General features: G+C 38.6%; 1 protein-coding gene across 2 annotated transcripts in view; it reads right to left on the bottom strand.

The window, feature by feature from the left end:
- Positions 1 to 27,396, bottom strand: part of LOC309792771 (zinc finger MYM-type protein 2) — an 85,101-nt gene that overhangs the window by 21,547 nt on the left and 36,158 nt on the right. For both annotated transcript variants that reach the window (XM_082602576.1, XM_082602577.1), the window contains exons 7-13: positions 20,636 to 20,707; positions 15,571 to 15,721; positions 14,993 to 15,108; positions 12,238 to 12,354; positions 10,183 to 10,333; positions 7,744 to 7,916; positions 559 to 724 (exon numbers count right to left, since the gene is read on the bottom strand). In XM_082602576.1, the coding sequence (XP_082458702.1) occupies positions 559 to 724; positions 7,744 to 7,916; positions 10,183 to 10,333; positions 12,238 to 12,354; positions 14,993 to 15,108; positions 15,571 to 15,721; positions 20,636 to 20,707 (946 nt within the window). The remainder of the gene's footprint in view (positions 1 to 558; positions 725 to 7,743; positions 7,917 to 10,182; positions 10,334 to 12,237; positions 12,355 to 14,992; positions 15,109 to 15,570; positions 15,722 to 20,635; positions 20,708 to 27,396) is intronic.

Genomic DNA, 27,396 nt, shown 5'->3' with positions numbered 1-27,396 from the left:
AATAGTTACTGAAGAAAATATATTTTAAGTTCTTTCAAGTAAAGAATATGAGATTTGAGAGCTGAAATACAGAGCTAAGTAGTGGAATTAAGTCTTTCCCCATTTTGTCCCCTCAGAAAGTATACACTGCTTTGGGAGCAATACTATATTCTTAGACTTAACTCATTTATTAAATAAGTCTAAAGGGTTTTCGTTGTTTCTCCTACCTACCCCCAGCACATACAATTTGCTAAAAATAGTTTTCATTTAAAATTGCAAGTGACACATGATAGGCAGATCAACTTTTTTACAATTTTGGTTATAATTCGGTTTAGCTTCTCTCTACCCCCAAGTAGACTCTATTTTTTTCAACTAGCATTAAATTTTTAAGAGAATAAAACAAAAAGCAGTACATCTACAGAAACATCACTGAAGGCACTTCCACCCCGGGAAACTACGGAAGTTGCTATTAAACTATCTCTGAAATCAACTGCTTATTATCATTACCTCGAATCCAGATCTCTGAAACTGAAAACTGCTTTACAGGTTTTTCAGGTTACTGCCTGAACGATCACATACCGTAATGCAAGTTCTCAGGGCCTTTCTGGGTTGTCATGTTGGGCTCGTTCTGCTGACAGTAGAAACGCAACAAGCAGTGCTGGTCGCAGAAATGCTTCATCTCCCCTCGCCACTGCACCCTCTCCCTCAGGGTGCCTTGAGATTTACAGCAGTCACACCTGGCAGCCTTGACGACAAAAGGAAGGTGTCAGACATCTCCCACGACAAGGTTTAAAAAGTCAGACATGTATTTTACAAGATTTCTAGACATTTCAGTGACTGTTGTCAAATGTGATAAAACAATGTCAGATAAAGAGAAAATAAAATTGTAATATAAATCATAAACATACAGTAAAATCCACAAAAGTTTAAAAAGTAGTAATTTACCTAATTGTCAAAATCCCTTTCTATACTTACCAGAAGTCAAAGACCAGCATTACAAAGATAGGCTAACCAAAAAAACTGAACAGTGGTAGACCAAATTGGTATGATGTTTTTTTTTAAGATTTTTTTTTTTTGATATGGACCATTTTTAAAGTCTTAACTGAATTTGTTACAATACTGCTTCTGTTTTATGTTTTGGTTTTTTGGCCCGAGGTATGTGGGATCTCAGCTCCCTGACCAGGGATCGAACCCGCACCCCCTGGATTGGAAGGCAAAGTCTTAACCACTGGACCACCAGGGGAGTCCCAGTACAATGCATTTTAATATTACAAAATAATTTTGAGAGCCATAATGATATACTGGTCGAAGTCTCCCACAATCATACTACACTGAAAATCTCTGATTAATGAACAGATTTCCCAGGTTCAACTGAGCTCATAATGGACCCATTTAATACAACTGTATAGACCAGAATAATTTTGAAACCAGCTCTTATGCTGAGAAAATCATGGATGTTGATTTGAAATGTTTTGTTTCAATAGTTTAATATAATAAATTTGAAGGGCTTTGATACTGTTTTTTTTTTTTAATTTATTTTTGGCTGCGTTGGGTCTTTGTTGTTGCACAGGGGCTTTCTCTAGTTGCGGTGGCTTCCCTTGTTGCGGAGCACGGGCTCTAGGTGCATGGGCTTCAGCAGCTGTGGCTCACAGGCTCTAGAGAGCAGGCTCAAGCAGTTGCGACAAATGCGCTTAGTTGCTCCGCGGCATGTGGGATCTTCCCGGACCAGGTCTTGAACCCCTGTCCCCTTCCTTGGCAGGTGGATTCTTAACCACTGCGCCACCAGGGAAGCCCCAATAACTGTTTTAATAACAAGAACTTCAAGTTCATGTCTTAGAACACTCAGTATTTAATTAATTAAAAAACAATTATATTTTAAGATCACAAATGTGAACTACATCTAGGAAAACAATCAGCCCTAACTAGTCTACAACTTAATATGCAAAATAAAACCAACTAAAATTCATACATAAAAAGTTATACTCTATGATTGGGGAATCAATTAATCTAGACACAGATTTTTGAGAGATTCCATTTTACCTAGATTTTGCCCATTTTCACTATTTCTTAACATCTTGATCAATGAGTGGGCCAAAAGGTATAACAATCAATTTCAAATACAGTACCTTTCATAATTAAGTTTTTTATCTACTTACAGTAGAAATAAATTACTGCAATTTTAAAAACTGCCCTTTAGTTTAGCCACCAACTTAGAAGTTTTGACAAAGCAGTAAATATTAAGTACTTGGTAGCTGGTAACAGTCACAGCTGTAGCTTTCCCTCGCTGCTCTCATCACCCAGACTTTTATACTGTGGGTTTGGAAACCACTCACTTTATGTCTCCACAGGAGTCCCATGAATCAACACTACAACAAATTCCTGGCTGGCACATGAACAAAGGGCTGTGTGGGTAAACAGGTCTTATGTAACAGACATACCCACCCAGGGTCAGAACACAGGCTCTTTATTTCTCCAGGTCAGGGATTTCTCCTGCCGAATAAATGTTAAACCAATGAAGATTTGCAGTATAAATTATGACTATTAAGTGATGCCAATATTGCATCTCTTGTCCAAAAACTTGTGAGCTTAAATGGTATACTGCTGGTAATATAACATGGTAATCTCAGTAACATTAGCACTCACTATCAACCAGGTCCTAGTTTACTCAATAATAAAAAAAGTCCCTATATAAAACTCTCACCAGCAAAGACTGTTCTTTAAAATAATCATTGAAGTGCTCCAGGTTTCCGGGATTTTTTCCTTTCTATACTTTATACTCAAAGAAAAGCCAAAGTACCACGGGAGGAACTGAGCACAAGAACACAGCAAAAGTGAAGATGAGAACCTGAAAACAAAGGCCAGGCTGCCCTCTCCATTCCACAAGCCTCACAACGGGGCGGGAAACTAAAGTCCCAATACAGTAAGTGACTTCTTAGGGCCAAATGCCAAAGTGCAGAGGCAGGATTCAAACCAAACAGTCCAAGTCAAAACCAAGGCTTTACTAAAGTGCACCAAGTTACAAAGACAATGGAAAAACAAATGAGTTAATATGAGTAACTAGAAATAAAAATCCTAACATGTAAAATGCTGTAAGAAGGTTCTCAGTGTAACATCTAAAACCCAAATCAATTTGTATACAATTCGTATTTGTATAAAAAGTACTGTGCTGACTCTTTGTATACGGTAATATTTCCACTTGCACAATAATTTAATAGGCCTAGAGCCTACAACCAAGTACATTCCACCCAAAGAATCTGAACAATAAAATCGCTTCATTATTTTATAATTATAGACATTTGGATTTCTGTCCTAACAACACTTTAAGCTCCTTTCTTCCAGGAAGTTCAAAACAAATTTAGATGATTTCAATTAAAAAAAAAAAAAGGAGCAAGATTAGTGCTAATTTGCAAATGGCAACAAAATATGTATGTATTTTTTCAGGAAAAAGGATAATAACAGAACTCAATACTAATTCAAGCTTAATACCATAATCAAAATTTTAGAGGTTGTGAACCCTCTTGTTTTTTGGCTTGTTTTCTCCTTTTGCAGCCACTCATACAAACTCCTGGTAAAGTGCCTGGAACCACGCTAAATGGAAAATCTCACTAATGCCCATCATTCGTTGCCTACACCAACACCACTACGTCCTACTCACCAGACAGGACTCTTAGGAAAGCTTAACGTTCCTACCGTGTAAGAACACATGTTTCTGGTTTAAAAAATACTTCGTGGTTTTCCTGTCACTGTGAAAAATCAAGGGTTGTGTATTATTTTGAGGAGGAAAAAAAAAAAGTTACTGATTCAAACAATCTAAATAATAGGCAGGTACTAATGAAACTCAGTTCAAAAACCTTAATCCAACCGCTCCACTAATCCAGGAGCCTCCTCTGCAGTAACTGAGGAAAGGTCATTGGACCTACACTGACACAGCCCCTTACCTGTCTTGGACAGTTTGGGTTGATGTATACACATCCTTGTAACCTTCCAGCCTCTTGTTGCCCACTTCCCCAGTCAGACCTAATTTTGCAAGGGGGAACCACGAACAAAATGAAACAGGGGAGGGCTTCCCTGATGGCGCAGTGGTTAAGAGTCCGCCTGCCGATGCAGGGGACACGGGTTCGTGCCCCGGTCTGGGAAGATCCCACATGCGGCGGAGCGGCTGGGCCGGAAGCCATGGCTGCTGAGCCTGCGCGTCCGGAGCCTGCACTCCGCAACGGGAGAGGCCACGACAGTGAGAGGCCCGCATACCGAAAAAAAAAAAAAAAAAAAAAAAGAAACAGGGGATTTTATAGTCATTTATTTAAAAAAAGAATGCAGTAATAAAAGATTGGGCACTGGATACTATGCAAAGCATTCAAGTGATAAGAATTCTTCAGTTACCCAAAGGTACATTTAAAGCGAGAATATTAGGTATTTCCTTTCAAAAGTTAATGTCAAAAACAATGAATGATTTTCTAAAATCAATATTTCTGGCAGTTTATAGACAAAAAAGAAAAACACAGAAGCCCCAAAATTATTTTTCATTCAGTTATCCTTTTATGAATAAGGCTTATTAAAATGTAAGTATTAATTTGATTACAGCCCAAAGTCATGCTGTTTGACTGTTGGGGCATTTGCACTGAAGAATTTAACACTGTCACCCTTCACTACTGGTTTTTAAGGCAAATCGAAGTCTGTATTAGGGCTTCCCTGGTGGTGCACTGGTTAAGAGTCTGCCTGCCAATGCAGGGGACACGGGTTCGAGCCCCGGTCCGGGAAGATCCCACATGCTGCAGAGCAGCTAAGCCCGTGCACCCCAACTGCTGAGCCTGCGCTCTAGAGCCCGTGAGCCGCAACTACTGAGCCCATGTGCTACAGCTACTGAAGCCCGCACGCCTAGAGCCCATGCTCCGCAACAAGAGAAGCCACCGCAATGAGAAGCCCACGCACTGCAACGAAGAGTAGCCCCCGCTCGCCACACCTAGAGAAAGCCCACGCGCAGCAACGAAGACCCAACGCAGTCAAAAATAAATAAATTTTTTGGGCCTCCCTGGTGGCGCAGTGGTTGAGAGTCCGCCTGCCGATGCAGGGGATGTGGGTTCGTGCCCCGGTCTGGGAGGATCCCATGTGCCGCGGAGCGGCTGGGCCCGTGAGCCATGGCCGCTGGGCCTGCGCGTCCGGAGCCTGTGCTCCGCAGCGGGAGGGGCCACGGCAGTGAGAGGCCCGCGTACCGCAAAAAAAAAAAAAAAAAAAAAAAGCCTATATCAAAAAACTGTAATTTGAAGAAAGTTTAAGAAAAGCTTATTAGTTCTATTAAGAAGTACTATGAAAGTATTCTTGGCAAACAGTGGGACTTCGGAAGTATCTTCGCTGTGTGTCAAACACCTAGCTTTTATTCTATTACAATACAAAATCCTTTTTCTCCAAAAAATTTAAACTTATAGAAATGAAAAGAACTATCCTCCCACCTGGTTTCACATTATGCCTGGAAACATTAACTTTGAGGAAAAGTAAAACCTAATTCCTTCTAAAGAGTTATCTGGGAGAAGAAAAAAACATTAATTTTATTCTCAGCGTTTTTTGGTTGCATGATTTCAATGGCTTTTGTATTCTAATTTCGAAGAGACAGTATTTAATTAACCTCTATTTTAAATCCAAAAGGAAACCATTTTACAGGCCTGAAAACACAGATTATTCAAAAGGTCTTGTCAAGTTAAACAAACATGGGTATAAATATTATATTTTTAATTTTAAAAATATAATATCAAATACTTAAATTTAAACAAACAAAAATGTAAAGCTCTTGAAACTCTAGGTAAATACAGCGTGTGCTCCTCTGTGGCGGCATCAGCTGGGCTGGCTGCTCTCGTTGTAAACATTCCTTGATGAGGCACTTTTGATAGATTATGGGTCACGTTTTCTAATAAACTAAAATCTAAAATTCTGAGTTCTTAAATTTAAAAAGTGGAAGGGGAAAGAAGGTCAGGAAAAAAATCATAATTTGGTTGGGACTCAATTTAACACATTTTCAAGATGACCATGTAATGGTAGCAGTGGATAAGGGGACTCATGAAAAGTGTCAGAAGAGACGCTGCTCGAGCAGACAGCACAGAACACAGGGAATCTCTGACTCCGCACCGGCTGCCTCCACACAGGGCCCAGTTAATGAGGAGGGGCGATGTAATCCTATTGAGTACAGTAAAAAGCATCCCTGTTGCTTGCTTTACAAATTCCTATCATGCGTCTTTACTCCTCAGATTAGTACAGTTTGTAATAATGCTATTGTATATATTATATAAAGATTTGTGGGGTTTAAAGTAAGACAAGGAATAATAAAAATGTTTAATGTATAGAATACTGACATTAAACATAAACACAGAATTGTCACTAGTTATTTAACTAACTTTCTGAAATGCACTGCCTCCCTGAAATTTCATCATTGAACTTATAAAAACATGAGCTACAATTACCCTTTAAATAGGAAACTGGAACAAATGGCAACACCTAGAATAACTTGGTCTTTCGCCAAAGAGCACTTCTTTGCTTCCCAAAAAAGGAAACCAAACGATTTCTCTCTTTTAATTATAAGTGATATAAAAGAGAACAGGAAGAATCAAAGAAAGAAGCCAAACAGAGAAATACAGCCCATGTGCTGTGAACAAAAAACAATATCCTCCAAGAAAGACTATTTGAAAGAATTGAAGTTTTGAGTTCATAATTATACGACTGGACAGAAATCTATATGATAAACTAATGACAGGGGTTCCTCAATATCACACGGTAACAACCTCTGTCTCAAACAGCAAAGCAAATGGTGAAAAGGGTGACAGACAGTAAGAGCAAAATGGAGTTTCCACATCTGTGTCCACTAAACACCTGCATCCAAAATCAGTTTTTAAAAATAAAGCCTCCTCAACAGTGGAGGAAAAGGTGTATTTGTGTGCTAACCTGAAACTGAGCGCTTAGAGGCATCAAAGTAACATCTCCTGAGTGATTTCTCATCTGTCTGTAACAAGGTACTGATCCAGACGGAAAGGGATGCAGCCTCCAGCGTGTCAGTATTCGTGCTGTGTGTTTCTAAAATGTGAACCTTAATTCTAAGGCTTACAGTAGTCAGAAATAACAGTAAAATAGTGAAGTAACTTTCAAAGTGCAGCAAAATCTTAGCCTATAACAACTTGGAAAGTATCTTGTTCCTCTCTTTATTTAAAAAGATGTTTGGGGACTTCCCAGGTGGCGCAGTAGTTGGGAATCTGCCTGCCAATGCAGGGGACATGGGTTTGAGCCCTGCTCCGGGAAGATCCCACATGCCACGGAGCAACTAAGCCCTTGCACCACCGCTACTGAGCCCATGTGCCACAACTACTGAAGCCCGCACGCCTAGAGCCCGTGCTCCGCAACAAGAGAAGCCACCGCAATGAGAAGCCTGTGCACCGTGACGAAGAGTAGCCCCCACTCGCTGCAACTAGAGAAAGCCCACGTACAGCAACAATGACCCAACGAAGCCAAATAGATAAATAAAGAAGTAATAAATGTATGAAAGAAAAAAAAAGATTGAACCCTGTTATAAACTATGGACTTAGGAAAAAAAAAAACAAAACACATCCTAAGTATCTAAAACAATTACCTGCCAATGTTCATAACTGATAAAGTACTCATCAAAAACATTTCTATTTAGTGAGATAAAGACACAAATTTTAGACAAATAATCCATTTTGTTAAACTACACTGCTGAAAATACAGATACATCTTAGTTTGGGGGCCCACGGGGCTGGCGGTACTCGCCTTGTAGTACCAGTCCTGGAACCGTCGGCAGCAGTCCTCGCTGCAGAAGTCCCTCACCACGCCGTCCAGCTCCTTCGTCGCCCCCTTCTTACACAGCTGAGAGCAGTAGTTGCAAGTCACACACCTCAATCCTAAACGCCTTGCAAAATCCTGTTTGTACAACAGTTTGCAGCCTGAGAAATATAAGGTTTTATTATTAAAACAAAAACTCATTTTTGAGGTAAGAAACAGTTTTACGGGTCAAACAGAGCACTGGCTTTAGAAAGTGTTTATAAATTCACATATACAGTCCTCTTTGTCTCCTGATCAAAACTGTGAGATCTACTGTGATCAACACCAGCCTGTGAAAACTGCAACAGAACATGGAATGTTACAAGAGATATGGTGTGGGTTCAAATAATTCATGTTCTAAGACTTTCAAATCTAGTAACACTTCAGAACTGTTGAACCTGCTCTGTGTAAATATAATCCAATAGAATCCTGCTTAAGTATCACAAACACACCACAAATGGGCATTTTAGAGAAATGAAAAGTGGAGACTGTTGAGAGGCAATGAGCAAACTTAAAGATACCTTCAGCTAAGCAGGCATTTTAGCTCAGTTTTCTAGCCTTGCCCGTCTCTGTCACCCTAAAGGACCTTCGGGGAAGTAACACTGGTTTAATGACTCGTCCAAAAACAGCATTTTGTTATTCTGTTCTTTAATCAAAACACTTCCTTTACCTACTATATAAATGCATTATTTTAACGGTCCTTACATTTAAATCTTAGTTATCCCCTATGATATCTCTATAAGGATTAAATAATCTTCATATATCTACTCATGCTGTGCACTTAAGAATGACCTTCCACTCATGTATCTACCAAAATACGACCCATCCTTTCATAGGGACTGCAACTGTTTCCTATGTAATTTACTTGGCAATTACTTACGAACTGTCCTTATGGCTTCTTTTCTGTCACTTTGAACTATATCTTAAAACATGTTTAATATTTTACCTTTATTAGCTTTATCTTTCTAACTAGGTTTTGATGGTAGTACCAGGTATTACATGTTTTGTTATTTCTGACAGGTTCCAGCAGAGAACTAGGTGCAGTCAGAGAAAGCAAATATATTACTAAACAGGAAAAAAACAGACGTCCTTTTTAACCTTTTATTGCCCAGAAAGTCCTTCTAATTGAAGATTATGTTCTTTAATGTCAATTATCTTTTTGTTTCAACTTGTCGTTCATTTTAGTAAAATCCATATAATCCAAATGATGCAAGATCCTTGATATGTATGCTAGCCCTCAACACTAATGCACTCTGATTTGTGAATCACTGAGACTGTCACTGCACAAAAATTCAGGTAAAAGAGTTAAATTCAGAATCAATCTCTTTAATGAAACATTACGTCACTTTTCATTACAGCTGCAATCTTAACAGTAAACGTGGTTACTTTTCATCTGGGGGACTGAGCCTTCATGAATAGGAATGCCTGCTGTAAGCAGTACCCTCTTGCAGACATGACCTCAAGTGTGAAATGCTTAATGTATAAACGGAGGCACCTGTTGAATGGACTAATAATCTTTTGATATTGCTGCCATTCCCTACTGCTTTTTTTAGGATTTTCCAACCTTTTTCTTGCCTCTAACTAGCAGTAGAAATCGATAGAAAAAGTGGATCCAGGAAGAAGGGGAAAAAAAAAAAAAACTGGAAAATAATTGATGAGGACAGCAGGTAGGAAAGCTGGGAGGCCAGTGCCTGGGGCCAAAGAAAGAACAGAGTGAGAGCCACAGAGCAGAATAGGACATTTGGGGAAAAGTAAAAATAGAAAAAGCCCAAAACCCTTAGCTACAATCCTGGCTCCTATCTCTGGAGAATCAGAATGAGAAAGAAACTCCATTTTTCTAATCTGCCGCCTGGCACCAGAGCAGCAAAAAGTATAAATGAGAGGAAAGAGAATTCCTGAATGTACTAATACAAAAGCCAGTGTCTCCCTGGCATCCCAAATAGAAAACCTAAAAGTCTTTTCTGCCTGTAGTAATGCCTCGTGTGATGTTCCTTCTGGTATACTGAATACCTTTGTAGACTAGGCAGTAAATGGGCAGGGAATGAAGCCAATGGAAAATAATTCTAATCCACTTGGAAAATCAACTTTCAGATCACAATCTGTCTGTTTAGAAATAACGTGGTATGATAATGCTTTTAGTTTATTCTCAAAAGTTCCTTGTAATGGAAAAACATGTTACCAAATTCTTAGAGATAAAACACCCTGAGGCCCAGAGGTCTATAAATATATATAAAATAACAGTAGAAAAGCTAACTCAATTTTTTTGTTCAGCTATACAATTGTACCACTACTCTGAACATATGTAGTTACGTATTTTGAAAATATTTCGGCAAAAAATAAACATTAAATATTAATGAAAGTTATGAACAACACTGTATATGCACTTGCCTTCACTACAGAAAGGTCTCTTAACTCCAGAGAAATTCACTGTTTCGTGAAGAGTCTTCTCCTCTTGACAGTATTCACAATATGTAACTATGCAGTGCAGCTTCTTATAGTCATCTGAACAAGTTTTGCTGCAGAATTGATGCACTTTGTTCTAAATGCACAATGGGAACCTTGGTAAGTATATGACATCCACCTCAAGAACAAGTTTAAGAAATACACAAGCCACTTTTACAGAAACAAAGTTAAGTCATTTACCTACTTAATGTTATAATCCTTAGCGATACATTTCCTATAGGCCACAGACACCCAGTTTAACTAATTCACTGCTATATTTAGACATAGCTCCGCAAAATTCAATACCATTAACTACCCTAAATTAGTCAGTGAAAGAATAAAGGTATAAGTATCACTAAGACAAGATGGCAGTCTGGTGTTGCTAACAGAACTGGAGAAATGGGAAGAAAACAATGGAAGATACAACATGGATAAGCTACAAAAAGATAAGAACTATGACAATTATATCATTTTCACTCAAAAAGAAATATTCTTAAAAAAAAGAAAAAAGAAATATTCTTTGTTGAGTACAGTCAAGCAGACTCGATCGCATTCCTACCACAGCTTAATAGTGACAGACCTACTATGGGTAAAGTATTCCACTGGGGGTCATCACACGGTGTGCGGCCAAGTGTGAGACTGAGTTGGTTCCCTTGAATAGAGCAAGGTTAGTAATTATTTAGTTATTTCTCCTGGCCCCAAATCCACAAGAGCCAGAGCTACTTCTCAAATATCCAGCCGACCAGGAAAGGGCAGCAGCTTTTCTTTTCCCATTTCTCCAGTTCTGTTAGCAACACCAGACTGCCATCTTGTCTTAGTGATACTTATACCTTTATTCTTTCACTGAGTAATTTTAGGGTAGTTAATGGTATTGAATTTTGTGGCGCTATGTGTAAATATAGCAGTGAATTAGTTAAACTGGGTGTCTGTGGCCTATAGGAAATGTATCGCTAAGGATTATAACATTAAGTAGGTGAATGATTTAACTTTGTTTCTGTTTTTTTCAGGGCCTTCAACATCCTTCCTGCTGTGATTTAAAGACGGTAACGGTCACTAAAACTCACCACTGGGTGCTGACAACGGTCTCAAAGAACGACTGGTTTAACTGCTCTTGAGACGGCACCAAACACAAGAACCAAACACACCACTTCTCTAGGGACTGAATGATACACTGTCAGAGTTCCGAAGTACGCTAGAAATCACGCAGTCCAGTTCTGGGGATCACCTTCTGCCTAAGGCTCAGATACGGAGGGATTGGCCAAGAGCCACTGTTAAGTTTGGCTCAAGAGCAGCTGCGGTTAGCGCTACAGCTTGTACACCATTTATTACATACTCCACGCCCTGAAACACGTGGAAAGAAAGAACAGCCGAAGGTGAACACCGCTCCAGGAGCAGCATCCAGCCAGGGCCACCCTGTCCCATCCTCCTCCCACCCCCATCCATCCATCCATTCCTTACTGCCCCCTTACTGAACCAAACATTAATGCTCACAGTTTTTGCTACGGCAAAAAGACACAGCAAAGTAAATTAATAAACCGGTGAAGGAAAGAGTGATGAGAAAGGGAGAATAAAATTTATATTAGGATTCCTTTATTAAAACACAATTATAAAACGTTAATGACAACATGGTAAACATAAGGCAATGTAAGATACTACAGTTAACAGACAATACTTATAAAGATGGGGGGTGGGGAAAGAGACGGCAACAACACTGCACAAACAAGAGACACCCCAGGTATGTGGCTAAAATGACATTCTGTACGCTACTATGAACACAATATATCGTGGATGTGACTTCAGTAATTTTTTGTTTGACCTAAAAAGAAACAGATCCTTTCTTGGTGCTACTCCCACATGAAAAAAGCAAATAATCCAATCATCACATAATCTGAACTAATCCTTATCCACTAAGAAATAGGTTCTCAAATGGAAATGTCATAGTTACTATTCCAGACTTTCATTTTAGCACTAGGTAACATCCATTAACAAAAGAGGACTTGCCTCCCATTCCAGGATTTCTGGCTTTGAACAAAAGGAGTTTTTGCAGTAGTTGCACTTCAGCTGAATATCACTTGGAGCTACAAACTGGCCGTCGGCAGATGACTGCATGCTGAGAGCCTAAAACAAAGCACAAAACACACGGAGTCTGAGGTGGATCTTAGAAGGTTCTTTTGTGTGTGACGACCATCAAATATCAACGACGTCCAGGAAAATAGTACCTATCTTTCTTAAATACTTATTTCCTCAACGTATAAAATTACACTTCTAAATTTTGTCTTTAAAAATACTAGTATGCTAAGTTCGTTTTATGAAACTGAAGTTCATTTTCTACCACATGATTCCTACTAACTATTTAAAATAATACGGAAAAGGAAAAAAAATCATAAAGTTCAATTATGATTTTTTCTTTAAGAAAACACAAGCAAATAATAGTGAGGTCAGTTCACCAAGTTCTGAACTAGTAAATAAACACAAAAGAACCTAGCTCCTAGTTCTGCCTCTAGTAGCTAATTTACTAATGATTTGTTGCATTATTGCCATCATTTTCATTCCAAGTCCATCCATGAAAATAGCCTTTTTATACTTTTTTTAAAACAAAGTTGGGGGGGGGGGTAAGCTTTACAGACTGGTATTGATGCCAGAAATTTATTTTAGTTTTATTACATTTTTAAGAGTTAAAACGATTTACAGAGTAGAAAAAGATATAAGCATACATGGGCTTTAAAAGTTTTGTTCTGGGACTTCCCTGGTGATCCAGTGATCAGGACTCGCACTCTCACTGCCGATGGCCTGGGTTCAATCCCTGGTCAGGGAACTAAGATCCCACAAGCCAGGCAGCATGCCCAGCAGGGGGGGCGGGGAATTTGTTCTAATTTCTAATCTGAGTGATGAGTAGAGTATGCTGATATTTAATTATCACTCTTTAATCCATATTACATATAATCTGTTGAATGTATGAAATAGTACAAAATTTTTCAAGGCAGCAATGGAGGGAGAAAAAAACCTTTATCATTTTAAAACTTCGACATACATCATACAACACAGTTAGAATTTGTGAAAAGAAAGAAAACACGCTTACTTAAGACCGTAACTACCAGGTGAATGAATTATTTAAAAAAATAAAACCCAGCAACAATACCCTTACCTTAGTGTTTCCAAAAAACTGAAGTCCATTAAAGTTAATTATCCCTTCAAAACAAATGAAATGTTATCCTATTATCTTACTATGAAATGGAAAAACATCTAAGGAAGACACAAAACTTCAAGATCTACAGTTTGCTTTAAAATAAAGAAAAAATGCTGCTTTTCTATTTGTCAACTTTGTACTTTTGTGCAGTCACAGAGTGATGAGGCTGCCCTACAGGCTTATCTTGGATGCATTCCTCCGAAGTAAGAGTCTAAATTGTTTCTTTAAAATATACAATGTATATACACAAATGTTCTTATCAAATGATGGGCAATACAAGTTTCAATTAAATGAAAAAAGTAGTGAAAACATTTTTAATTCACATTTCAGTTTACCCAACATCAAAAAGGAAGAAAGTTAAAAATCTGACAAAGACACTGTCCTCCTCTCCCATAATTAACCCTTCCTTAGTCCTTAATTTCTATTTTGAGAAGAACCAACAAGTGGAAAGCAATGTTTACCACTCTCAGGATGTATCAGGGGCCACATCCCAACTTCCAAAAGAAAAGTTTAATCTTGAATGTGGTTAATTACCTAAGCTCAGGCAAGGTCTAACTATTAACAAAAACAACATTCCCCTGGCTGAATTCAAACTAATGAACTCAATCTAGCCTGAAATTTCATACACATCAGGTAAACCACTTAACTCATACTGAATCCCCAACTACTCCACCTTACTGGTCAACCAGCTTACATCTGAACACATCCAGCAGTCCTATCCTGAGACTATCCATACTCCAGCTCTGACAACTATGTCAGAGAGCTCTTCTTTACACTGACCGAAACGAAAAACGTCTCCCTGAAGCTGATCTTGAATGAACCGAAGGCCGACCGGGACGAGTCCCGTCTCCAGTCCCACAGCAAATTTCTAAGACGTGAAGAAAACGTGCACACTTGTCACTCCCGGGGTAAGGGTACCGACATCCTCCACCCACTTAACATAAAACAGAACCCGTAAAAGTCAGATGCTACTCAAACCATCTGCTAAGAAACAACTGCACGGCAGGCACTGAGCTCAATGACACTATGTGAAAATGAATCAAGAAAAACCTCATTCAAAATGGGGCCAGGAAGCTGGGCGGCTAACTTCAGACCAGCAGGAGGAGAGGTGCCTGCTTGCCCAGCAACCCAGGGGCAACCCAGCGGTGAGCAGCCCCACCCGGGACGCTCGCCCTCCTCCAGCTCCCCCAGGCTCCAATCTCACCCAGCTCCCCGCTTTCCTCCCCTCTTTCAGTCTCCAGGCGTGCCTGTGGGGCCGCCTCCTCGGCTACTCCGAGTAAACTCGTTTGCTGGCTAGACCACTCACCCTTTTGTTTTAAAGGCTGGTAGCTAAAATTTACTTTCCTTCCAAGTCTGTATCATAAATAACAATTAAGAAGTCAATTTCGAGCAACTGTGCTTAGAGAGCTGGTGAAGCTACCTCTGCGCTGACTCCAGAATCTCTACCCTCCAATTTGACCCTCAACAAAATATGTAAAAATCAGCACATTGAATAAAGATGAAGTATATTACATCGTTAATTTTCTTTGTGTATTTTACTGGAAGCATTAGGCAAAGTAAATAACAAACCTGGAATTTAGCCACACAATTGGAATTGCAAAAGTTATACAGTTTTCCATCAGGCATTGTGGCTTGATACTGAGGTAAAGAGTTTCGCTTACAAAAATGGCAAATAATTCCCAAACCTAGGAGAGAAAAAGTACATATCTGATTTTTTATAAAATAATCAAAGTTTTTTTAAAAAAATCTTAATTGACCTCTGAGAATAGTTTAATGAAACTTTATGTAAATGTTATTTTATTAATTTCTGAGATTATTTGCACCTTAAAAAAATACTGTCATAAAAGAAGACTGATACTATCTCTAAAACATACACAGATACATGAAACAATCTCAGCTTTAGATCATGTCTGAATGGAAAACAATTTGAGTTAGGAGTGCAGACATGGGCAGAGCTTCACCAATCATTTAAAAATTAACTGATCAAAAGCATTAAAGTTTGCACTAAGGAAGTTCAGTGTGATAATAAAGATAAACCAGTTACGCAGTTAAAAGTGAGCGTCAAAAGAAAGTCAGAGGAGAAAGAGTAGTTAAGAAATTATTAATGTTACTAAAGTTTTTTAACTTTCCAAATACCTGAGACTTACTTTGTGATTTTGCATATTTTGTCTTGTGACTGTTCATGCAAGCAGTTGAACAATAAGGCTCCATATACCCATTAGGACCTATACACTGAGTCATATCAAAAAACCTGCACTGTGTTCGGCAGCCAGTACAAGTGGTCAGTTTTCCATATTTCTAAAATTTGAAACATAAAAAGAAAATTAAAAATTTAACTAGAACAAAACATTGTACTCTTCATTATACTTTTTCTCTCTGCAAAACAATTCTGTTCATCTCTAATCAGGCTTAGTGGGTCAGAAGTCTTCATCTGATGCAAAGAGTTAACTGCAATGCAGCTATATTAGGGTCAAACAAAACTATGATCTAAGCTGTCTCCTTCAAAAATAGTGGTTTTCCCTATTAATAGAATCCTTACATATAAGTAAGTAGAAACTGAAGAGGTAAGAAAGGCACAGTGTTTTCTGTTCACAATGATGACACACCTCCTTGTCATGCAACAGAAGAAATTAAATGAACCTACAAAATATTAAGTCCTAATAATCAAACAACTACCCTCTTTCAGAGCTGAGCTGCTATTGTCCCAAGGACTCTGACACTTCTCTTAAAACTGATTTAACACCTTTCTACTACATTTAAAACCTCGTTCAACCAAAATAAAATATAAAAACTTTAACATTTTTTTAGTTTAAAAAAACTTCATTCAAAATGATTTTTGGTTATTAAAGTTAATAATTAGTCAATAGGTAATAATAAAGTCATTCATGTCAAAGGTGAATATTGCCAACCCTGATGTAATTCAGAGAATGAGGTAAGACCAAAGGAGGAAAGGCCAAAGGAGGTGCAGCTTGGAAATTACTAGACAAAAGCAGTATCACTGAAATATGGACAGTCTTACAAAAATACAATTCAGAGGGAACTGGTGTGTTTGCATTTAAAAATTGACTTGATAGTCACAATTAGAAATCAAACAAAAGTAAAAGCAAGCCTTTAAAAGTGCAACTTGTATTTGACTTCTTTTCTGAACTGTAACAGAACTGTCATAATCAGTTAAATCAAATATCACATGTCACGATGCAAAGTAATCGTACAGTCAGTCCTCCGCATTCGTAGACGCAAGGTCATTTTATAGAAGGGACTTGAGCATCCGTCTTTCCACATGATGTTTAGATTACTTCACGCAGCTTCGCACCCAACACCACCTAGTACAATATGATGACATAAGAAGTGCTCAACGTTCCATGGATGGATGAATAATAGATGTCAGGGAAGAAGACAATCAGGCCAAAAATAACAAAAAAATGAGTAAACTGCATGGATAAATTTCACAAATGCCACAGGATTTGAGAAAATAAAATAAGAAACTGAAGGTAAAAACGTTAGCCAAAAACAACTTAACATCAACACCAAAAAAAGAAAAAAGGAAAAACCTTCTCAGCATACAATTAATATAAAAGTCATGAGAAAACACAGCTATTTCCATGCCAAGAATGCGTGTTCTATTCCTAGTGGTTCCTTATTGACTTAAACATCACCCAAAGGAAGCCGTAAGTTTTACTTTTCAAAGTGGAAACCAACTCATTCTTCAAGCTCTGATACGCTCAAAAAAAAAGAAAAGAGAAGAAAAACTGAAAAGAAAAACTTATCAATAGCAAAAGGATACTAACACGGAAAAAATAAGAATAACTGTAAACCTATTCAGTCTGATTCTGACTCTCCCAATGTTCGGGACAGCAGAGGAGAAGGCTGTTGTTCTGTTTGAAAGGACAACATGTTTTCCTGGGGCCTAATATAATAATTTAAATTTTATTTATATAGGAAGAAGTATCAAGGAAAACACATCAATGAAACAAAGAAAAATAAAAGAATGTTTAGAACCTGGCACCACAGTACAAATGAGGAACACTAAAAATATCAGGACACCTGCCATTGTATCACAGAGTTACAGAGAGAAAAATAAAGCAGCTCCCAGCAGGTGGATGTGAGACCTCCACAGAGCAGCATCTATGAAGAATTCTTTTACAGCTATAAATGAGGTCCAATCATCCATTCTAATCTTGCAATAGATTTTTTAACTTATTAGAAATATCCTTCAAGTCGACAATGATTTTACTGCCACAATGGTTAAGTAGTTAGTAAGTTTTAAGACGTACCCAAAAAAAGTAGACCAGTTGACCTGGGTCAAGTAAGCAAGAAGCTACTAAGCAACTGGTCCCCACTGAGAAATAGTTTTGTGTGAAACTGAGAAAAACAGAATCATTAACACTGAAAACTCTTTAACAGCCACTTTCACAGTTGCCACTACTTCAACAACAAAAAGGCCCATCCAACGGGAGAGTATTAGCAAAAAAGATATATGCTGTCATGCCACGTTTTCTCTGTTTCCTATGTAAACAACATAATCATATTTAAATTTCATGCACCCTACAAATATGCATTGAGTGATTTAAGGAACAAAACTAAGCGGAACAAATTCACAATTATTATATTCCCCATTCAGGCATGGGGGGGAAATAAATTATAAATTCAGTAAAAGAAGGAGTATGAGGTAGATGTGATAGAAACAACACTGGTGAGGTAAAACGAAAAAATAATGGGGAGTTTGCGGCAAATGGGCTCGTTTTCAGTCTAGTCATTGAAAAAAGGTGCCTTACATTTTCATGTTAACCAGCTCCACATGAACATCAAAATTAACCATCACATGAGTCTAAAACTTCTCCCTAATTTTTCCTTTTAGATGTAAGTAAAATATCTCATTTACTACATTTTTAACCAAGCAAGTGGACGGCAAGGGTAGGTGCTCAAGAGATAAAGCCTTGATGGACTTGTTACTGCAAATCTAATCTAGGAAATGGGCACAAGTGTGGCTGCACAGAACTGACTTCCTGGCCACATCCAGATACAACTGAAAAAAACTTAGGTCCATGACATCACATGGAAAAGTTATTATCTTTATATTCATTAACATCTAACTGAAATGTAGCTTTCTTTTCATTCTGATTAGAGGTAATAAACCACATTAGTTTTAGCAAAACCTGCTAAAACAAAAATCCCCAACTTTTTATCTTATACTGGCAGGTGGCTCAATATATCATTGATGTCCAACATTACTTCAAAAGACATTATAGTGGGCTTCCCTGGTGGCGCAGTGGTTGAGAGTCCACCTGCCGATGCAGGGGACACGGGTTCGTGCCCCGGTCCGGGAAGATCCCACATGCCGCGGAGCGGCTGGGCCCGTGAGCCATGGCCACTGAGCCTGCGCGTCCGGAGCCTGTGCTCCGCAATGGGAGGGGCCACAACAGTGAGAGGCCCGCGAACCCCCCCCAAAAAAATTATAGTTAATAACCACTATACCTTATTACTTAATGCATTAATACAGTGTATATATATCACATTTCAAAAATTTTTAAATATTTTGATAACTATATTTGGAATAATTGGTTCTAGTTGTAATCATAGATATTTTATTTTATGCATTTAACAGCATGCTGAGAAACCATCTAACCATGTTACCAAGGGAGTCCAAAGCATAAAAATAGTGAAGAATCCTGTGGAGAGGGGGATAGTGATAAAACTTCAACAATGACATGCTATTATACTAATTTTTATACTAAGTGAAGATTAAGAGATAAATTCAAGTAAACCTTATACTTCTTTTATTCACTCAAGTTGACTCTCAGTCAACTGTATAACTCATTATATAGAAGTTTTATATAGAAAGGACAGATAGGAAAATAGTAGGCAAAGATGTTAAAAGAGCTACTATGATAAATACGCTGATATACTCAAGAAACCCATGGAGGAAAACTATGAACACAGTGAGGCCAGGAATAGAGGACATAAAAGACCCAGATGGAACCTCTAGAGAAAACCAGTAAAGTCCAAGACACAAACTACACCACATGGAGCCAAGAGTTGATTAGAACAGATCAGTAAAACGAAAGGCACATCACAAGGTCTCTAAAATGAAGCCAGAAGGAAAACAAGACTTCAAAAACCTCAATAAATAACAGAGCCACCGTGACCGTGGGACAGGAGCAGGAAATCTAATACACCTGGAAGTAGGGTCTCAGAAGAACAGAGGGAGAAACTGAAAAAAACTTGTTTTTAAATAATGGCTTATGATCCTGGATTGGATGCTATAAATTATTTTTCCTCAATTTGCTATAACAGACATTAATGAACAAAATTTGAATAAGGTCTATAGGTTAATCAGTGGTATTATATCAATATAAAATTCCTTATTTTGATCACTGTACTACAATTATAATTATTCTTAATTGTATACATTTATTATTAAAGTCCTAATTTATTCATGTGGCTTAACGGGAATATAGATTTGGAAACATTTTTTGAAAGAAAGGATTTTTCCCCCTCCTCTTTCAGGTAGGCACAAGAGAAGGACTCTTATATCCTATATTTAAATGCCACTGGGGGCTTCCTTAGTGGCACAGTGGTTAAGAATCGCCTGCCAATGTAGGGGACATGGGTTCGAGCCCTGGTCCAGGAAGATCCCACATGCTGCAGAACAACTAAGCCTGTGCGTCACAACTACTGAGCCTGCACTCTAGAGCCCACGAGCCACAACTACCGAGCCTGCGTGCCACAACTACTGAAGCCCGCACACCCTAGAGCCCACACTCCGCAGCGAAGAGAAGCCACCACAATGAGAAGCCCGCGCACCACAACAAAGAGTAGCCCCACTTCACCACAACTAGAGAAAGCCCGTGCGTAGCAACAAAGACCCAACACAGCCAGAAGTAAATAAATAAACAAATAAATTTATTTTTTTTTAAATGCCCACTGAGGTCAAGGACTGTGCATTAAAAATCTATATCTTAAAATAATTTTTTAATAACATAAATACCTAAAAGCAAATGAGTGCATCACAAGAAAACACATGTAAAATTTAGTGAAATGAGAAAGTTTGTCGGTCTTGAGATAAAGTAAGAAAATAATCATCATCTGACATATTTTAAGTTCATAAATGTTAATACACTTCAAAACGTACACGATTTTTCAGACACACAATAAAGGCAGTAGCAGAGCATGTCATGTCGAGGCCTTAACCCCAGCCACACTCCTGCTTACCTCAGGCTGCATTAAGAAAGAGTCCTGCATGTGATCGCGAACCTCCTTCAGAAAGCTTGGATGGCTACCTACCTAAAAAAAGATTTTAAAAGGCTTTATAAAAAGATATAAAGAAAGGCTGCTAGATCGAAAGGTCAACAAGCAATCTGTAAAAGTTGATTCTTAATTACCTGTTTTGTGACTTACAACCTCGTTCCAACTTTTAAAAATGCCTGTCTGTCTTACAGTGCCACTGACCAGCTTACAGAATAATTATTATATATCATAACTTTATAATTATCCTATAAAAAAATAATAGTAACTAGATAAAAAAGAATTAAAAACAGACCCTTAGATTTGACTCACCTCTAAGTAGACCTTGCAAAAAAAATCACATATTTCTCTTAGATGACAATGTATTCTAAATGTATTTAGTAAAATCTATTAATAATACATAAAACGGTATCTCAGCAGTTCCCTGGCAGTCCAGTGGTTAGGACTCGGTGCTTTCACTGACATGGCCCTGGGTTCAATCCCCGATCAGGGAACTTAGGATCCCACAAGCCTTGCAGTGCGGCCAAAACAAACAAACAAACAAAACAAACAAACAAAAACAAAAGAAAACTGATTTGGAAATTACACAGTTACAGTTTTCATCATCTGCAAACGGGTTGTTTTGGAAACTCTTTTTAAAGCACATATAACAGCTTCCAGCACATAGAAATTTATATCCTTACTCTTTGCAGAAAGTATCCTGCTTTCCTTACAAGTCAAAATACTATGCAAGAAAATGGAAAATAGTCTCCTAGAGTAATGGAAATAAAAACAAAAATAAACAAATGGGATTGAATTAAACTTAAAAGCTTTTGCACAGCAAAGGAAACCATAAACAACACAAAAAGACAACCTACAGAATGGGAGAAAATATTTGGAAATGATGCAAGTGACAAAGGATTAATCTCCAAAATATACAAACAGCTCACGCAGATAAATATGAAAAAAAAAGTCAAAAATGGGCAGAAGACCTAAACAGATATTTCTCCAAAGAAGACATATAGATGGCTAAGAGGCACATGAAAAGATGCTCAACATCATTAGAGAAATGCAAATCAAAACTACAATGAGGGCTTCCCTGGTGGCGCAGTGGTTGAGAGTCCGCCTGCCGATGCAGGGGACACGGGTTCGTGCCCCGGTCCGGGAAGATCCCACATGCCGCGGAGCCTGCGCGTCCGGAGCCTGTGCTCCGCAACGGGAGAGGCCACAACAGTGAGAGGCCTGTGTACCGCAAAAAAAAAAAAAAAAACTACAATGAGGTGTCACCTCTGGCCAGTCAGCATGGCCATCACCAAGAAACCTACAAACAGTAAATGCTAGAGAGGGTGTGGAGAAAGGGAACCTTTCTACCCTGTGGGTGGGAATGTATTTGGTGCAGCCATTATGGAGAACAGTATGGAGGTTCCTTAAAAAACTAAAAATAGAGCTACCATATGATCTAGCAATTCCACTCCTGGGCATCTATCTGGAGGAAACCATAATTTGAAAAGATACATGCACCCCATTGTTCACTGATGCACTATTTACAATAGCCAAGACATGGAAGTAACCTGAATGTCCACTGACAGAGGAATGGATAAAGAAGATGTGGTATATATACAATGGAATATTACTCAGCCATAAAAAAGAATGGAATAATGCCATTTGCAGCAAGAATGGATGGACCTAGATAGAGATTATCATACTAAGTGAAGTAAGTCAGACAGAAAGACAAATATCATATGATATCCCTTATATGTGGAATCTAAAAAAAAAAATGATACAAATGAACTTATTTACAAAACAGAAGTAGACTCACAGATATAGAACAAACTCATGGTTACCAAAGGGGAAAACGGGGGGAGGGGGGCAGGGATAAATCAGAAGTTTGAGATTAAAATATGCACACACCACTATATGTAAAGTAGATAACCAGCGAAGACCCACTGTACAGCACAGGGAACTACACTCAACAGCTTGCAATAATCTACAATGGAAGAGAATATAAGAAAAGAATATATAGATTTATGTGTACATATAACCAAGTTACTTTGCTGTACATGTGAAACTAACACACTGTAAATCAACTATATTTCAATAAAAATTAAAAATTTTTTTAAATAAAAAAAATTTTTTAAGAAAATGGAAAATACTGAAAGCCAAGTGTTGAGCACTAGACCGTCCCCACTGCCGGGATCTAGATGATTAATCACCTGTATCTGTACACTCCAGACACTAACTGGGCTACACGGACAGGGATGAACAACAAGAGCGGCCAACTTAGATGTTAGAGACAGAAGGCTGGGGGTGGAGGAATGCGGGAGCAGGGACGAAAAAACATCACTGTACAGTTTTAGTTCCCAGGCTTTAGAAAAAGACATTCACTAGAGCATCACTGCAGTGCTCTCCAAACATGTCTGAGTATGTCCCTTTATCAGTGACAACACACACACAGATTCCCTCTTATCTACTTAAAATTACGAACAAATAGTATGAGAAATATAAAAACTATGACAACTGAAAAAGAAGATGAAACACCACTTTGAAGTGAGCTTTATTTACTGACATTATGAAGAATGCTCTGTCCTCTGGAGGAGAATCCTCCTGGTGCCAGTGGGGCTGCAGCGAGCGCAGTAGCAGGCCCCCCTGGAGCCCAGAGGGGAGGGAGCCAGAGCCACAGAAGGAGACAGTCAAAAGATGCTCACGCTGAAAGCACTGATACCCTAGGATTATGCGCCAACCATTTTAAAGCAGCCATGATAAAAATGCTTCAACAAGGGAAAAAAACACAACAATTAAAAAACAGAGATTCTCATCAAAGAAATAGAAGGTCCAAATGGAAACTGCAGGACTGAAAACAGGGGCAGAAGTCCTATGCAGAAAAATTCCAGGTAACTATATACTCCACCTTAAAGGAGAGTGACTTTCTTCCAAACATTAAACAAGGAACGGAGGCGGGGGGCGGCGGGGGCTTTCCAGTGGAGAATCCTGACACCACTTGAGCGAGGTGATCTACATCAACGTCAACAGTCATAAGTCATGTTGAGACATGTACCCTTCCTTGTTATGTGATGAAAACTGCAAAAGTGCAAAAGGCCAACACCTCTGTCATCTCCCTCCTAAAGCCAGAGCCCAGTCTGTCTAGAGATGAAAGCAGAGGGGACTCTTACAATACACTTGACTCCTAAAAACTGTCAAGCTCGTCAAAAACAAGAAAAGTCTGAGAAAATGTCACAGCCAAGAGGAGCCTAAGGTGACACAACTGCTGAATATGATGTGGCATCCTGGATGGGATCCTGGACCAGGAAATGGACATTATTCAGATTTTCTTAATTTTTACGTAAACTATGGACTTTACATACTAATAATATTTCAGTATGAGTCCACTAATTGTAACAAATTATCATACCAATTTAAGGTGTCAATACAGAGAGAAACGGTGAGGGGAGGGGCTATACCATGAGAATTCTGTATTATCTGATCAATGTTTCTGTAATACTGAAACTGTTCTAAACAAAATAAAGTATTAGTAAAATAAATAAATAACCACCACCCAAAAAACCCTAATGGATGGGACCAAGAGCAGAATGGAAAAGACAGAGGACAGGACCATGGAAGGGGAAAAGAGAAATTATCCAATCTGAATATTAGAAATAACACAGCCTTGGAGGTAAAAATAAAGAAGAATAGAGCCTCGGGGACCTGCAGGACTGTAACTATAGTAATATAATAACTACATTATTAGAGTCCCGGAGGAAGAGGAAAAAGAGGGCAGGGCTGAACGAGTACTCAGAAGTCTGAAAACATTGCAAATTAGGCAAAAGACTAATTTCAGGGAGAAGAAGCTGAAGGAACCCTAGAATGGATAAACCACAAGAATCCCCACAATACACCACAAATTTCTAAAAAAAATTTTAACATCAAACAAAATAAACTTTAAGTCAAAAAATTAATACAAGAAACAAAAGAAAACAAAACCATACTGGAAAAAGGGTAAATTCATCAAGAAGATAGAACAATTATAAACTTTTTCACCAAATATCAGAGACCCAAAATATATTAAGCAAACATTGACAGAAGTGAAGGGAAAAACAGGCAATTCTACAGTAACAGCTGTAGAACTCAATACATACACCCATTTCAATAATGGACAGACCAGCCACACGGGATTTTGGCACTTATGTACAGGATATGAATAACACTACAAGCCACTATGTTCTCCCCAAGTGCACATGAAACATTCTCCAGGAAAGACCATATGTTAGGCTACAAAAAAGTCCCAATAAATGTATAAAGGTTGAAATCGCAGAGTATCTTTTCCAATCATAACAGAATGAAATAAAAAATGAATAACAAAAACAAAACTAGAAAATTTACAAATATAGGGATATAAAAACTACACACTCTTAACCAATGGGTCAAAGAAGAAATCACAAGGGAAATTTTTCAATACTTAACAGATGAGTCAAGGCAAAACCAAAATATACCAAAAGTGACAGGATGCAGTGCAAACAGTGCTCAGAGGAAAAATTATAACTGCAAATACCTATTTTTGAAGAGAAGATCTAAATCGAATACATAACTTACACCTGACACCTTAAAGAAACAGAAAAAGAGAGAAAGTTAAACCCAAGACAGCAGAAGAAAGGAAATAATAGAGTGCAGAGAAATAAAGAGCATGAAAATATAATCACTGAAACAAAAAGCTGGCCAATGAAGAGACCAAAAAAAGCCAACAAACCTTTAGTTAGACTAAGAAAAAAGACACAAAGAACAAAACAGAGAAACAAAAGTAGGGACAATACTACAAATATTCCCTAAGAAAGGACTGTGAGAAAATGCTATGAATAATTATACACCAACAACTGGATAACCTAGATGAGACAGAAATCCCTTAAAAAATGCAAACCAGGGGCTTCCCTGGTGGCGCAGTGGTTGGGGGTCCGCTTGCCAAATGCAGGTGGCTCGGGTTCGAGCCCTGGTCCGGGAGGATCCACATGCCACAGAGTGGCTGGGCCCACGCGCCACAGCTACTGAAGCCCATGCGCCTGGACCCCGTGCTCCGCAGTGTGAGAGGCCACTGCAATGAGAAGCCCGCACGCCGCAACAGGGACCCAACGCAGCCAAAGGTAAAAAAATTAATTAAATGAATAAATAAATACCTGGAGTGGTTTCCGTTTAAAAAAAAAAGCAAAACACCAAAACTGACTCAGGAAGAAACAGAAAATATCAACAGACCTGTAAGAAGTAAAGAGACTGAATCAGTCATCAAAAGTTTTGCAGCAAAGGAAAGCCAGGATCAAATGACTTCGCTGGGACATTCCGCCAAACATTGAAAGAGGAGCTAACACAGATTCTTCTCAAACTCTCCCCAGGTCAGAACAGGGTGGACACCTCCCACTCCTATTCCATTAGGCCACCACTGCCCTGAATCCAAAGACAGACAGACAGTACAGACAAATATCTCTTACAAATATACATACAAAAATCTAAAGGAAAATATCAGTAAGGCAAATTCAGCAGCAGATTAAAAGTATTACACACCATAACCGAGTGGGGTTTATCCCAGTAATGCAAATGTAAAATAATCAATGTAATATACCACATGAATAGAATGAAGGTAAAAACCACATGATAATCTCAAATGATGAAGAAAAAGTTTAACAAAATTCAACACCCTTTTATGATAAAAGACAATCAACAAACTAGGAATAGAAAACCACCTCAACGTAACAAATGCCATATATGAACAACCCATAGCTAACAGCATACTCAAAGGAGAAAGACACAAATCTTTCCCTCTAAGGTCAGGAACAAGAAAGGATGCCTACTTTTGCCACTTCTATTCAACATGATAGTGAAAGTTCTAGCCAGAACAAGTTAGAAAAAGAAATAAAAGACATCTAAATTGGAAAGGAAGAAGTAAAACTATCACTACTGGAGATGAACTGACTCTATATAAAGAAAACCCAGGGACTTCCCTGGTGGCACAGTGGTTAAGAATCCGCCTGCCAATGCAGTGGGACACGGGGTCAAGCCCTGGTCCAGGAAGATCCCACATGCTACGGTGCAACTAAGCCTGTGTGCCACAACTCCTGAGCCTGCGTCTAGAGCCTGAGAGCCACAACTACTGAGCCCACATGCCGTAACTACTGAAGCCTACGCACCTAGAGCCTGAGCTCTGCAACAAGAGAAGCCACTGCAATGAGAAGCCTGTGCACCACAATGAAGAGTAGACCCTGCGCGCCGCAACTAGAGAAAGCCTGCACGCAGCAACGAAGACCCAACGCAGCCAAAAATAAAAATAAATAAATTTATAGAAAAAGGAAAAAAAAAGAAAACCCCAAGGGATCAACAATAAAGCTACTAGAGCTAATAAAGACCTAAGTAAATGAGAAAACATCCCATGTTCATACATAGGAAGCTTTGACATTGCAGAAATGTCAGTACTACCCAAAGCGATCTACAGAATCAATGCAATCACTTTCAAAATTCTAAAAGCCTTTTCTGCAGGAATGGAAAAGTCATACAAAACTACAGTGGGGTTAGAGTATCCAAACAGAAGAACAAAGTTGGAAGACTCATTTCCTGATTTCAAAACTTCCTACAAAGATGGTTATCAGAAATAAACCTACTCATCTATGGCCAATTAATATTTGACAAATATCACAAGTCCAATTAACAGGGACTTCCCTGGTGGCCCAGTGGTTAAGACTCCAAGCCTCCACTGCAGAGGGCGCGGGTTCGCA

Source organism: Mesoplodon mirus, assembly GCF_964341445.2.
Source record: "Mesoplodon mirus genome assembly, chromosome: 17".
Taxonomy (NCBI): Eukaryota; Metazoa; Chordata; class Mammalia; order Artiodactyla; family Ziphiidae; genus Mesoplodon; species Mesoplodon mirus.
The sequence above is the reverse complement of the archived record's forward strand: the minus strand, read 5'-3'. Positions and strand labels throughout refer to the sequence as shown.